This window comes from Dipteris shenzhenensis, chromosome 32 (assembly GCF_047967505.1).
Source record: "Dipteris shenzhenensis isolate YYH24624 ecotype China chromosome 32, Dip_SZ_1.0, whole genome shotgun sequence".
In the NCBI taxonomy this organism is placed as follows: domain Eukaryota; kingdom Viridiplantae; phylum Streptophyta; class Polypodiopsida; order Gleicheniales; family Dipteridaceae; genus Dipteris; species Dipteris shenzhenensis.
This window is the reverse complement of record NC_141627.1, coordinates 23,940,745-23,953,158: the sequence shown is the minus strand read 5'-3', so window position 1 is coordinate 23,953,158 and position 12,414 is coordinate 23,940,745. Positions and strand designations below refer to the sequence as shown.

At 43.9% G+C, this 12,414-nt stretch overlaps 1 protein-coding gene across 1 annotated transcript; it reads right to left on the bottom strand.

Annotated features, from left to right (window-relative positions):
• Positions 1–6,394: 6,394 nt before the first annotated feature.
• On the bottom strand, positions 6,395–11,869 carry LOC147880487 (ABC transporter G family member 11-like). Its single transcript, XM_087371347.1, has 11 exons — positions 11,138–11,869; positions 10,954–11,033; positions 9,808–10,097; positions 9,521–9,692; positions 9,251–9,373; positions 9,023–9,154; positions 8,709–8,903; positions 8,126–8,212; positions 7,709–7,981; positions 7,485–7,592; positions 6,395–7,313 (listed from the first exon to the last, which is right to left on the bottom strand). The coding sequence occupies exons 1-11, from the start codon at positions 11,439–11,441 to the stop codon at positions 6,972–6,974; spliced, it is 2,106 nt and encodes a 701-aa protein (XP_087227473.1). The 5' UTR covers positions 11,442–11,869; the 3' UTR covers positions 6,395–6,971.
• Between the last annotated feature and the right edge of the window lie 545 nt (positions 11,870–12,414).

The window sequence follows — 12,414 nt, the reverse complement described above, 5'->3', positions numbered from 1 at the left end:
CCATACTATCCTGTCAAGTCCCAGGGCCTGCCATCCGGTGTCATATCATATCCCTATGCCCATGGGGATATCCCTTCCGATTGATAGCGCCGACCACGTGGCAATTACTTCACCACCGATTGTCGCAATACATCGATCGGTGCTATTTCACCCGTTGCTATACCTATAGCCCATCGACCGGTGCTATAGAGTTATCCCGTTTCCCATTAGAGTGAAGAACACAAAGTGTGGTCACAATTAGTGGGAGCATTTGAGGCAAAAACATCAGGCCATTCAGGTGAATACCAGTCTCGGCTCTTGAGTCATCACAAGATTTAGCCCACACCCTAAAGTTCATAGAGTGACAACCCTACTAGCTTGGTCAAGGCACATGGAATAGATTGCGGGGCGAGAAAAGAAATGGCATAGTATCAAAATGGCAACGGAAGATAGTTTTGCAACATTTACGGAGGCAGAAACAACCAAAAGAAAGAAGACTCCTTACATAGCAGCAATAGCAGGAAGCGGCTATAGATGCACGCATTGGATCATTGCCATTAGAGCGAACACAAGGTGTGGTCTCACAATTGGTGGGAGCACTCGAGGCAAAAACATCAGGCCATTTAGGTGAATACCAGTCTCGAGTCATAACAAGCTTTAGCCTGCACCCTAAAGTTCATAGAGTGACAATCCTACCAACACCTCAGGGGATGTACTTCCAAGAGATGATGCTCTCTAGCTTAAGAGATGGCCTATAGAAAGTGAAAGGCGTGCACAACTTAGACCAACTACTTGCAAAAAGAGTGACATTAGCTATGTTGGTATCCCCCAAAATAAAGGAGAAACATATAAGGTGCACAACATCAAAGATTTGGGTGTCCCATGAAACTAGTCAGGGATCGAGGAACTCATTTCCTCAATGCCTCTAGATGGGGACACCCAAGCTTAACTGAGGTCCTGGAAATTTTGTTAATTCCTTAGCTACCCCAGAGGTATCGCACCAAATTTTGCAAAAGTGTCTTCCATTGCCATTTTGATAGTATGCCATATCTTTCCTTGCCCCGCAATCTATTCCTTGTGCCTTGACCAAGGCTTTTAGCTTTCCTACCTTGTAGCCTCTGTCTTCCTCTCCTGCAAGCCATGATGAGCTGCATATTGCCATTGACACCATGATGACAATCAAGGTGGTGCGCTCAAAAGTACCTTGGCATTGATGTACCAGCCACCAATGCAAAGAATGGAGCATTGATGCTAGATGGGGCAAATACTATGGGTTTGAGAATGATTGTAATAATAGTGACATGAGAAGATGGCACACACAGCATATACTATTCATCACGCATTTATTACAAACCATGCTATATGGAGTCGAAGTGTGGTGTAGTAGGATCTCAATGTCAACTTGGCATGACTTAGAGATGTCCAGAGAAAAAACCAAGCTAGTAGAAGGGTGAATAGAGAGGGTGGACATGATGGAAATTATGGAGAGGATAGAGAGATGGATGTAGGAGAGCTCCAATGCACCAAAAGTTTGAAAATACAAGTTTGAAAAGACAAAAACATTTTAAAAAAAAAAATCAAAAGTAGCACGACTAAGTTCCTAGAAGCACTCCAAAGCGGCTATATTAGCATGGAAAACTAATTCAATAAGTATTTCAATGATATTGTTGATATTATTATCCACTCTAATAGTCCCTATTGATAAATTTTTTGACAAAAATATCCATGGTTATGTTATTTTTGTAATTTATGTTATTAATGTGCATATTGGTAAGAATGAAAATCCACTCTAAGGGTATGATTGCATGGGACATCCAATAGCACTCTTCCACGCAAAGTTTCATCTTGACTAAACATCATTAAGCTAGCTTAAAAACTCACCCTATGGAGATTTTAACACTTTATATATGTTGAAAATGACAACACTAAAGGGATTTGAATGGCTAAATGAATTCAATGGTGGTGGGACATTGAACATACCATTATTTGTGTATGGAATTTATTTATGTCAAAAACTACATGTGGGCAAGGAAAAATAAGTGTCCACTCTATGTGCTTATCCTATGAGATAAAGTGACAAATGCACATATGCCACATTGAACCATAAGATAAGAATTTGTATGGTTCTAATTAAATTGACTCTATGATATTATGGGTCTTGGCATATATTCTAATTGTAGAAACTAATAGAGATTGGACTTCCCCTAGTTTAGCTCAATTGTTAGGCCCCTATATATATCCATAACTTGTAGGAATAGTTAGGGTTCAAACCACATCCAACACATATTAATGGCTATAAATGAACAAACTATGGAGATTATAAAGGCCCATGTGTAGAAGCACATGAACATTGTATTTATTAGCTATTTTAACAATGCATTTAACAACATATTTAGGGTAGTTTTGACATTTTTATTTATGCTTGCCCTGTACTGATGGGATTTTCAATGTTTAGGGTTTGGTATCCCATTATTTCAATGCTTAGGGTATTTTGTTTCAAGTTTTTTGTATGAAATTTATATTTTCAAGGACTTTTTTTTTTGCAGCAGAAGTAAGTAATATATTTATATTAGCAAAAAAGGGGAAGGTACAAAAAAAGAGATTAGCCTCCTCATTGGGTAGGCTTAAGAGACATTTTTAACCAAATGCGCCAAGTCTTGCTTCCCTTTAGCAAGAAAATTGAGGGTACTGACAATTTTCACTATGATCTCTTCATGTTGTAGCTCTCTCTAGAGCCAATTTTGTTGAAGGCGACCAAACATTCCATATACTATTGATGGTCAAGGCTCTAACAACTTGCCAAACGGTGTAGGTGAGCTCATTCATTTTCCCTTTGTCCCCCAACAGGGAGTTTTCTAGGTTGGTTGGTAAACATTGCATGTTTACCAAGCCATTTAGAGATCTTTCACTAGATTCCATGACTGAGATTGCACTCCCAAAATAGGTGCATATGCATTTCCCTCCGATTCTTGCATAATGGGCAAAGGGGGGAGACCCTGGGGGTTCCCTTTTAAAATTATGTTCCTGATAGGCATTTTGGAAACAGCCACCCTCCATAAGAGAAGCTTTAGGGAAGAGGGGGGAGACCCCCAGGTTCCATTTTAAAACTATGTCCCTGACAGGCATTTTGGAAACAGCCGCTCTCCATAAGAGAAGGTTAAGGTTGTGGGAGGGAGTTGCTTTCCAAGGTCTCAACATTTTAGCCTTCCAAATAGATATGTTTTCTGAATGGGCATATTTTTCTAATGATCTCTGTCATCCATGACAACCCAAATGCTCTCTGATTCCTTGAAATCCTTGGTTGTGCAATTATGCAGAGGTTTCCTTGAGGGCAGTGAAAATCCCGTATAGTAATTTGTGATAGTGAAGAACGAACTTGATGTCCAATCGCCTCTTGTTTTATCCAATAAAGTAGCCACAGTTGCTTTTTCCCTGACATATAAAAGTAGCACAGCACAATTGCATCGATTGGCAGCCAACCATTCTAGGGTCCCACAAGTCTGAAAATGATTGAATGTCTTTATGGGAGAGCTTCTTGATAGTTCGTGAGATGTTTTGGGCAAGAAGCGGCCATTTCTTAAGAGGCCATTTTGTCGACCATGGTGATCTACCCCTAGCGATCCATCTCCATTCAGGGATCTCTTCCCTAACAGATGCATTTGCTTCTCTTCTTCTTCCAAGTCTAAATTAATTTGGGTAAAATTTTAGACTATTTAACCTTCACTACTTATTCAACAGAATTATGCCTTGCCAAGGAGGCTTAATGCCATGTAGACCATTTGGACATATCCAATAATAAAAGCTAGGGTAGCCCAAGGTTGATTGCAATGAAGTTGAAGAAATCACTCATGCATAAGTTCTTACATTTATTCTTTGTGTTCTCTAAGCCAAGGCCACCTACTGCCTTAGAGGTTGTAGCTAGATCCTGAGAGAGGACATGCCATTGCTTCCTCCATAAAAATCTGAGAGGTCATGCCAGTGCTTCCTCCATTGCTGTGATAGCATACATTGCATACGATGACAGAATCTGTTTTACTACCACCAATCTACCCGCCAAAGATATATTTTTGTCCTTTCACTTTTCAAATTTACTCGAGCTTTTGGTGGCACCAATCAAATCTATCTTTTAAACTCCTGAGCCAACTAGGCATCCTAATTTACCTTATCAACTCTCCACGTTTGATCCATTAGAATTGAAAATTGTTTGACTAGAGTCGTTGACTAGAGTCGGGGGAGGGTCCCATTCGATAAAGCTAAAGTCTTAAGAGGAGTAATTTTGGAATTAGAAACAGCACCAAAGTCCTCAAAAACTTTCAATAGATTTCTAAGATTTCCCTCGTTTCCTAGCAAGATGCTAGTGTTGTGATCGGCAAAAAATTGGGTGCAAAAAGTTGAGTTGTGTGGCATCGACATCCCTCTAATTAGACCTCTCTTTTGATAGTAATCTAACTAACAGAGCAAACGTTTTGTTGCTATAGCAAAGAGTAATGGGGCCAAAGGGCACCATCGTCAAATGGATCTCTGGAGTTCTCGGCACTTTGAAATTAACTTAATAATCCGTGTATTCATTCTATTAGGCAAAATTCCTAAAGTACAATAAGCATTTATCAAGGCAGTGATATCAAAGCTATAGATAAGCCAATAATGCTGAAAAAATTCTACTAGAAAACCGTCAATCCCGAGTGCCTTTTGTTTCATCATATGCATCACAATGAACTTATTTTCATCCTCAGAAAACGATCTTTGCAATTGAATGTCATTACTCTTCTTTGAAGATTAACTATAAAATCTTCGATCCAATCGTGTTATAATTGACAAACTTGCTAGGCGCGGAGCTCGCCGCTACATTGCTTAGATGGTCCACAAAGACCTTTGCAATTTTGTTGTCACCCCAAAGATGGTTCCCATTAGCATCACAAATTTCTAAGATTATCTCCTTACTACAAAGAAAAAGAAAGACAACTTGTCTCCATCCCACCTTCAAATAGATAATTGTTGGTTTTGCATATTATATATTGAAGTTTAATGGGATTAGCTATAGTACCAACGCGTAAACTATTAAAAAAAACCCCATTGAAAGTGTAGGCATTTTATAAATTCCATCCTAATCCCACCACATCTTTTAGGAACCTCAACCTACCTACAAGTGTGATTGTAGATTTTTGAGCAAAGTCTCTTGATGAATAGTAAAAGGTCATTGCAAAGCATCTTCTTGCCTTAAAGATATTTCCTTTGCATCTTTTCCCCCTTCAACTTGGTGATATAAATGCCTTTTTTGGTCTCACATGGGCAACATGGCACTCTGTGTATATATCTATATCAATTGCAATGTGGGACGTGGAATTTGCAACCAGCACATAGCACATACTAGTTGCTACAAAAGACATTTCTAAAGCTTTACCACCTACCGAGACGATGCAAGAGGCACATAAAAGACAAGGTCAAAGAAGGAAACTCTCCTAGCACCTTTCCATGGGATGGGATGATACGAACATAAAAAGACATGATCAAAGAATTCCAGGCTCAAGTAAGAAAGAGTTACTCACTAGAGTATGGATTGAGTGGGCTCACCACGGATAGGAATAGTGGGCAGTTTTTGCTCTAGAGGTAATGGGATGGATACAAGGGTAGGCAAAGATACAATGAGACTACCAACCCTCATAAATTGCCATCCACTATAATTGGGCCTTCTTCAATGCCAACCGACTTTTCATCATCTTTGCCAATTTGCTCCGAGAGTCCGTTTAGGTGCTCAAAGCTGTTCCGATTTGATTGATTTTTGTTGTCTCCCTCATCTACATTATACTTTCGCCATTACCGTCTCCCCCGCCGCATCCTTACCGTCTCCATCACGCATTTTTTCGATTTCCGTCCATCTCCCTCATTAAACCTCTCACTCAGTTAAACGACAATCCGGTACAATCCACGCCTCTAGTCTTTATTCTGAAATAGAACCAGTTTCAATGCGCATTCAATTTATATACACCCATTGGCTTAAGTGTCGTCTAAGTGTCATCTTCGGAAGACTTTGTCGATGGTGCCCAGCAGCCCGGTTTAATGGAGCCGACGGACTTTGCTTAAATACAACTTACGGACCGCACAAACGCGTTTGATTGTTTCTATGCATCCCATTTTATCGATGTCATTTGTTATGTGCCTGGATATGATTTAGAGTGATTAAAGATTTCATGAATTCGAGTCTGATTTCATGGATTTCACTGACATATTTCTGTGAGATCGACAATGGTAGACGAAAAGTCGTGCACATGAGGGGCCGAAGTTCACAGTGTTTCGTGATAATTGTAAGCGTTAAGAGGATCATTAAGGACATCAATTTCAACTTGGATAGAGTTCAAAGATAGGTCCAGAGTCAACATTAACGGTTGTAAAATAAAAAGTGGCTAGAATTTAGACTGCAACGTACACCCTTGCAGACTTCAATTCTGGTTGTTGGATTCCTTGCGGGTACCTTGTGATGCTCTTCATTGGAATTTGGAATGTCATTCAAATCATCCATGGACCGGAAGAGGTTACAGATGTCTCGTCTCTTTCCTCGTGCTATTTTCATGTGGGAAGACGCCGGCAAAGCAGCAAAACAGACTATCTTTATTCTGAAGTATACATGTCTCCTTCATTGTAAGACTTTCATGTCCGGAGAGGAGCAAAGCATAATATCTCGAACCAAAATAAGATAACGAAAAACTTGCGTTTGTACCCCTTGACACTACATGTTCTTGTTAACTTATGAGTCCAAGCTATACAGAAATACAGTATAGCAGACGTTTTCCTGTGTGTACAGCTAAAACATCTTCAATACTCAGCTTCTTCTTGTTCTTTCCTTGCGTTATTCTTCCATCGGATTCAAATTCAATCGTCGTCAAGCTTTTGCTGCTCAAGCTCTACTAAGGATTAGGCTACTCATGGGCAACCAGCTTGTCCTGCTCTATCTTTTGAACTGTACAACTCGTGAGATTCAGACTCTATCAGCAGAGCTAGCTGAAACGATATATTTCCGCTTCTATGGCAGCCCCTTCAAATTCATCGAACTCGGAACTAATCTGGTTTGCACCACTCTTGGGCTTCGACGGTCGAGAGAGATACTTGCTCAACGTAGATCGAATTAACGGCCCGACCTTCTCGTTCAGCTTTATCGTCACCAGGAATATGAGCCGATATATGATCACCATAGCGAAAATGATGGCCAAGTTAGTCCACTTAGAGCGATTGACGTCGATTTGAAACCTGTCTCGGAGCACGTCAATACCCCGGAGTTTGGGGGCGCCAGGGATGGGGCTATCGAACTCGAGGCCAATGAAGTCGTTCTCTAGGCAACCCTGCCATAGGTGAACAAAATATGCAAGGTCAGAAAATGTTCGCAGACAAAATGTCGGATACACTGTACAACTCATCGAAATATTTTCGCAATGAAATGTCAGAAAATTTCCGCAGGCAAAGTGTCGGAAGAAAGGCATATATCACAGGTGATGCATGGAAGATGTAATCACCTGATACGAGTAGATGTTGTAGCCCATGTAAGAAACAGGATATCGCCATACAGGCTTCGGTAGATCGTTGGGGAGGCGGAAGAAACCGGCAAGTAGGAGGAAGATGCCCTGCGGAGCAAGAAAAATGATGCGAATGAGCAAAGATGAATCGACCGCGGATTGAGGAAAATATGTACGTTGAAGAAGGATTCCGACAGAAGGAAGACGAAAGTTTCGAAACGAACGAGTATTCCGGCACCGGTGACGATGCCCATGAGGAAATTGGGGACGATGGAGGCGAGGGCCATCATCAGGCCTTCGACGGCGAGAAGGCTGGCGAAGAGGCTGAGGACGAAGTACGTGAATCGATTGAGTCCGGCGTGAAGATGCACCATGTGATATCCAATCGAAGCACAGGCGACGGAAATGAGGAACAGAAACGGTATCGACGACAATGAATTTGCCACCACATACGCCAGAACTCCGTAATGTCCATTCAATCGCTCCCGAACAAATACCTGCGCATCATCATACTCCGGCAATTTTCAAACTTTTAAATCCGTCCTTCCGTCGCCACTTGCTTCGTCTGCAAATTGTCGGATGTGCTTTCACCATTGCAACAAAAGACGTTGCGTCATCGACGTAAAGATTTCTTTTCGTACCTTCATGTCCTCTACGAACGACGGGAAGCCCCCGATTGACATGAACGTCAGAAAACCCGACAGGAAAGACATGCACGCCGCCCTTGCCTGTTCCACAGACGTAAACAAACCCATTGCAACAACGTAAGCATATCAATCCGAAACTACAGATGCAGTTTCCATCACTATATCAAACAACGACGTAAATTCGAAACCACCAGAATCTACAGTTGCCGGAGGACTTAAACCACCAGACTATGCATTTGCCGGAGGACGACGTAAATATAGTCCTTTGCAAGACCACCAAAGTTCAAACTATCTAGCTGCCGGAGAAGCACTAAACGACGGAAATCGTTGCAAAAGCACCAGAATATACAGTTGACGTAAATTTAGTCCGTTCCGGCCGTTCCGGAGAAACACTAACGACAGAATATACAGTTGTCGACGTAAATTAAGTCCGTTCCAATACCATTTGCAGTTGCCGGAGATGATCATATATCACTTGCGTTTGCTGCAGGCACATACAGTTCCATAACGACTGCCGGAGATAGAACGACATCAATCGCACTAGCATACTTTTATATCCTAACAACCATCTGATTACCATTATAGAATCATACGACGTTCCCACTCGGAAGAAGATTGTGCCCACGCAGATCGTAAGCATCAGGTAAATCGCAAGTCGAAGCCAGTAATAGCCCAAGTCCCTGAACATGTTTGCAGCTGATCGTCGAGTGAGGATGAAGGTTTGCATGCAGAAGCTGGCCCTGCTTCCGTGGGATTCAAGCACGACCCCTCGCTGCATCAGACCACCCTTCGTAAGACAGATTCAAGCCAAAAACACAGCCCTATCTTCTATCCGACAGCATCAAAATCCTCCATATCGCTGCAAATCATCGCCATTCTGTTGATACTTACAAAGCAATTCATCTCCTCGATTCGAGCCGCTACCATCGCCGCCTTGTCCGAGGCTCGATATTTATCAGCCAGTATCTGAATTGCTTCCTGAGCGGAAACTCCAACCATCACATCGTCACACGATTCCAAGTCCTGCACCGCAAACGAGCAGCGGATCTAAATTCTCCCCTGCAACTGAAATAGGCTCTGCAATCGGTGCAATTGATTTTCCGTCACCTAGCACACTACCTTAAGATTTGAGAGGCCCTTTACGTTAGCCTTCACGCTGTCGAAGTCTGAGTTCACTACTCGGAGAAAATGGTCGGATGGATTCCTCAATGCAGGGCAGGGAAATCCAGCCGCGGCGAAGAACTGCATGATCAATCGTCATTGGGAAGCTCAGCTCGGATCGACTAGATAAACCATACAAAAGTTCCCCAAACAGGGAAGAATTGTTGAGGAGACTGAACACACCAGCTTGCAAGAATGAATTGATCACCTTCGCAGCAGAACACATACCTCCTTGGCGCGAGAGGCTTCTCCGAAGTAAATGGTACGACCGTGCGATAGGAGAACAAGCCTGTCGAAAAGCGCGAACACTTCGCTGCTTGGCTGATGAACAGAGGCAACAACCGTCCTCCCATCACGAGCGAGGTTTCTGAGAGTGCAGGTAACGAAGAATGCGGATGCACTGGGAAAAACAGCGCCACACAAACCATCACGACGGACGAGTTCGACGGGTAAACCACGGATCTTTGCGTCAGAGGACAAAGGCGAAAATTCGGCAAGGACTCGGCAGCGATTACCTGTCGAGTCCGCTGGTTGGTTCGTCCAAAAAGAGCAATCGAGGGCGAGTGAGGATCTCGAGGGCAATGCTCACACGCCGCTTCTCGCCACCGCTGAGACCTCGCAGGTGCCAGTTACCTATGGGTGTGTCTGCGCACTCTTTGAGCCCCATTTCGGCAATGGCTGTGTCGATGATCGCTTGCTTCTCGGAGGAGGGCATGTGATCCGGTAGCCGTAATTTGGCAGAGAAGGTGATGGTCTCGCGGACAGTCAAGGTTCCCAGCAGCACGTCGTCCTGAGCAACGTAGGCCTGCGTTGGCAAATCCAATGACGGAAAGAAACATGAGTTGACACGCGCTACGTCCCGTCCAATCGCATTCGCTAAAATCGTCAAACGTACGTCCGTCGATCGATACACTCTCGTCCATCAACCTCGCCACGATCTCCAACCCCGATCCTTTCGTTCTCCGCATTCCGTCGCCACTTTTACGTCTATAGCCTCTTTGCATCTAGCCACTCTCCTCAATCTCCCCACTTCTTCGCACAAACCGCCACTCATTCATATTTCGACCTTGCCGTTCTGAGCCTCACCATCGCTCGTATCAACCTCCGCCTCGTAACACTTTTAACTCGTATCAACGAGGAAGCTTGGCCTCTTCCACACACCCTTCGCATTACTTCACAACATCGTCCCATTTCCTAGCCACTCACTCTTTCGGCCTTTCAGGCACACAAACCTCGTGCGTTCATCTCTGCGACAGTCGCAATCTCCGAGCCCCCACCCTTGCCGCTCTACAGAATCTGGACAGTTTCAATGAGTCACTCTTCCTACCCATTCTTAGCCTACATTGCATTTTACCACTTGACTCTTGTCACTCTTCCCATTTCTTCGCACAAAACCACCACTCATTCGTTTCGACTTCGCCGTTTTCTGAGCCTGACCATCGCTCATAATGGCTTCACCTCGTAACTCTTTTAACTCGTATCCAACGGAAATCCTTGCCGAAGCTTGGCCTCTTCCGAATACCCTTAGCATTACTTCGTAAAATCATCCCAAACCGTTCATTCAATCAAGGTTGGTATTTTTCCGCATCAGAAGACAACCCACCTCTTACACGTCCGACCACTCTATGCACCCAGCCTTCAAATTTTTTCACAACACTTACCGCCATTCCGTAGGAAAGCTGCGTCTTGTGCCCATTGACACGAACCTCCCCCGACTGGTTCACATTCTTGGCTAGCCTTCCTGTCGACGAGCAAGGTTCGTTACATGAAGTGCAATACTCATTTTAACATCAAATACTGAAGCATTCGCAGGTTAAAAACATGCTATGAGTTAGAAACACCTACCTGCGAACGTATCGAGAAGTGTCGACTTTCCACACCCAGAAGGTCCCATTATCACTGTGATCCCGCCAGGTTCCGCATAGCCACTCACTCCTTGAAGTATAGTGTGGTTCTCGCCTTTGGCTGTCGTAACTCGAACGTGGAGATCTTTCCAACTGAGCCGCGCAGCTACATCTTCCGACACTGTGTGATACTTTTCTTTCCATACGGTTTGCGTGAGAGGGCTGGGCAAAACCCGGATGGAAGTCCTGGTGCCGTTCATCATTTGAAGAACAGCATGGTCGGGACTGTGCGCCATCGCGGCCATACCGTCGAGACTGATCAAATGGTGGAAGCGCTCATCCAAATAAATCGTTTACAGCAGGACTTATTCAAGGCGCTATAACCGTTAGTGCGAGCTCTAATGCAGACACGGGATGGAAATGGTCAAGAGCAGAACGTGGGGAGCAGATAAAAGCTGCTCTGCGATTTTGGGATCAGTAATTCACGAAGATTTGGATCGATACTTGTGGACAACCGACGGATGTTTGGACAGCAGCTACCGACAGCTACGAGACTAACAAGAGCAACAAATGATCTTGGAAGGGAGTTTGGGAAGCTACCTACAGCTACGTGACTGACAAGGCCAAGAAATAATCTTGCACAACTTGGGATGGAGAGGAATTGCTATGTAAAGCATTTTGGAGCTGAGGAAAGCGTTTTAAGAGATGTTTGCTGGCATGGAGATGGAGATGGATGAACCAACTCGAAGGAGGAAGAACCGAATGCACAGAGGAATCGTTGAAAATCCGGAATAAAGGCCATAAGGCCGGGGGAGTGAGTGAGTGAAGGAATTAGTTGGGCGCATTGTCTGCCACAAACTGTCAGATGGTTTGGCCGGAGAGGCGTAGCTCGGCGCGGCGGCCGAGGAATTAAGCGGCTGCCCCTAAATTAGAGAAGAAAATCGCAAAGTTAGAGGAGCTGGGGTGACGAGGAAGTGTCCAAGTTTATAACGGTTTTTGTTAGGCATCTTCCTCCAACTGGATTTAGCGGCCTTTCTGCCAACCGCCAGCTCTCTATTCAATGCTTTCCCGTACTTGCTCTTTTAACCTATGACTATGTTCTCTTACCTTCTTCTCTTTAGCTCTACCTCTTTAGGGGGGTTTGGGGGGCAACCGTCTATCGGGGTTTCTGGACCGTCTATCTGGAGTTTTTGTAGCGGAATGATGGACATTGTTCCACCCAATAAACAACATGAATTACATTCAGTAGGCCTACCGAGGAGGCAAGAAGGGGTTGGG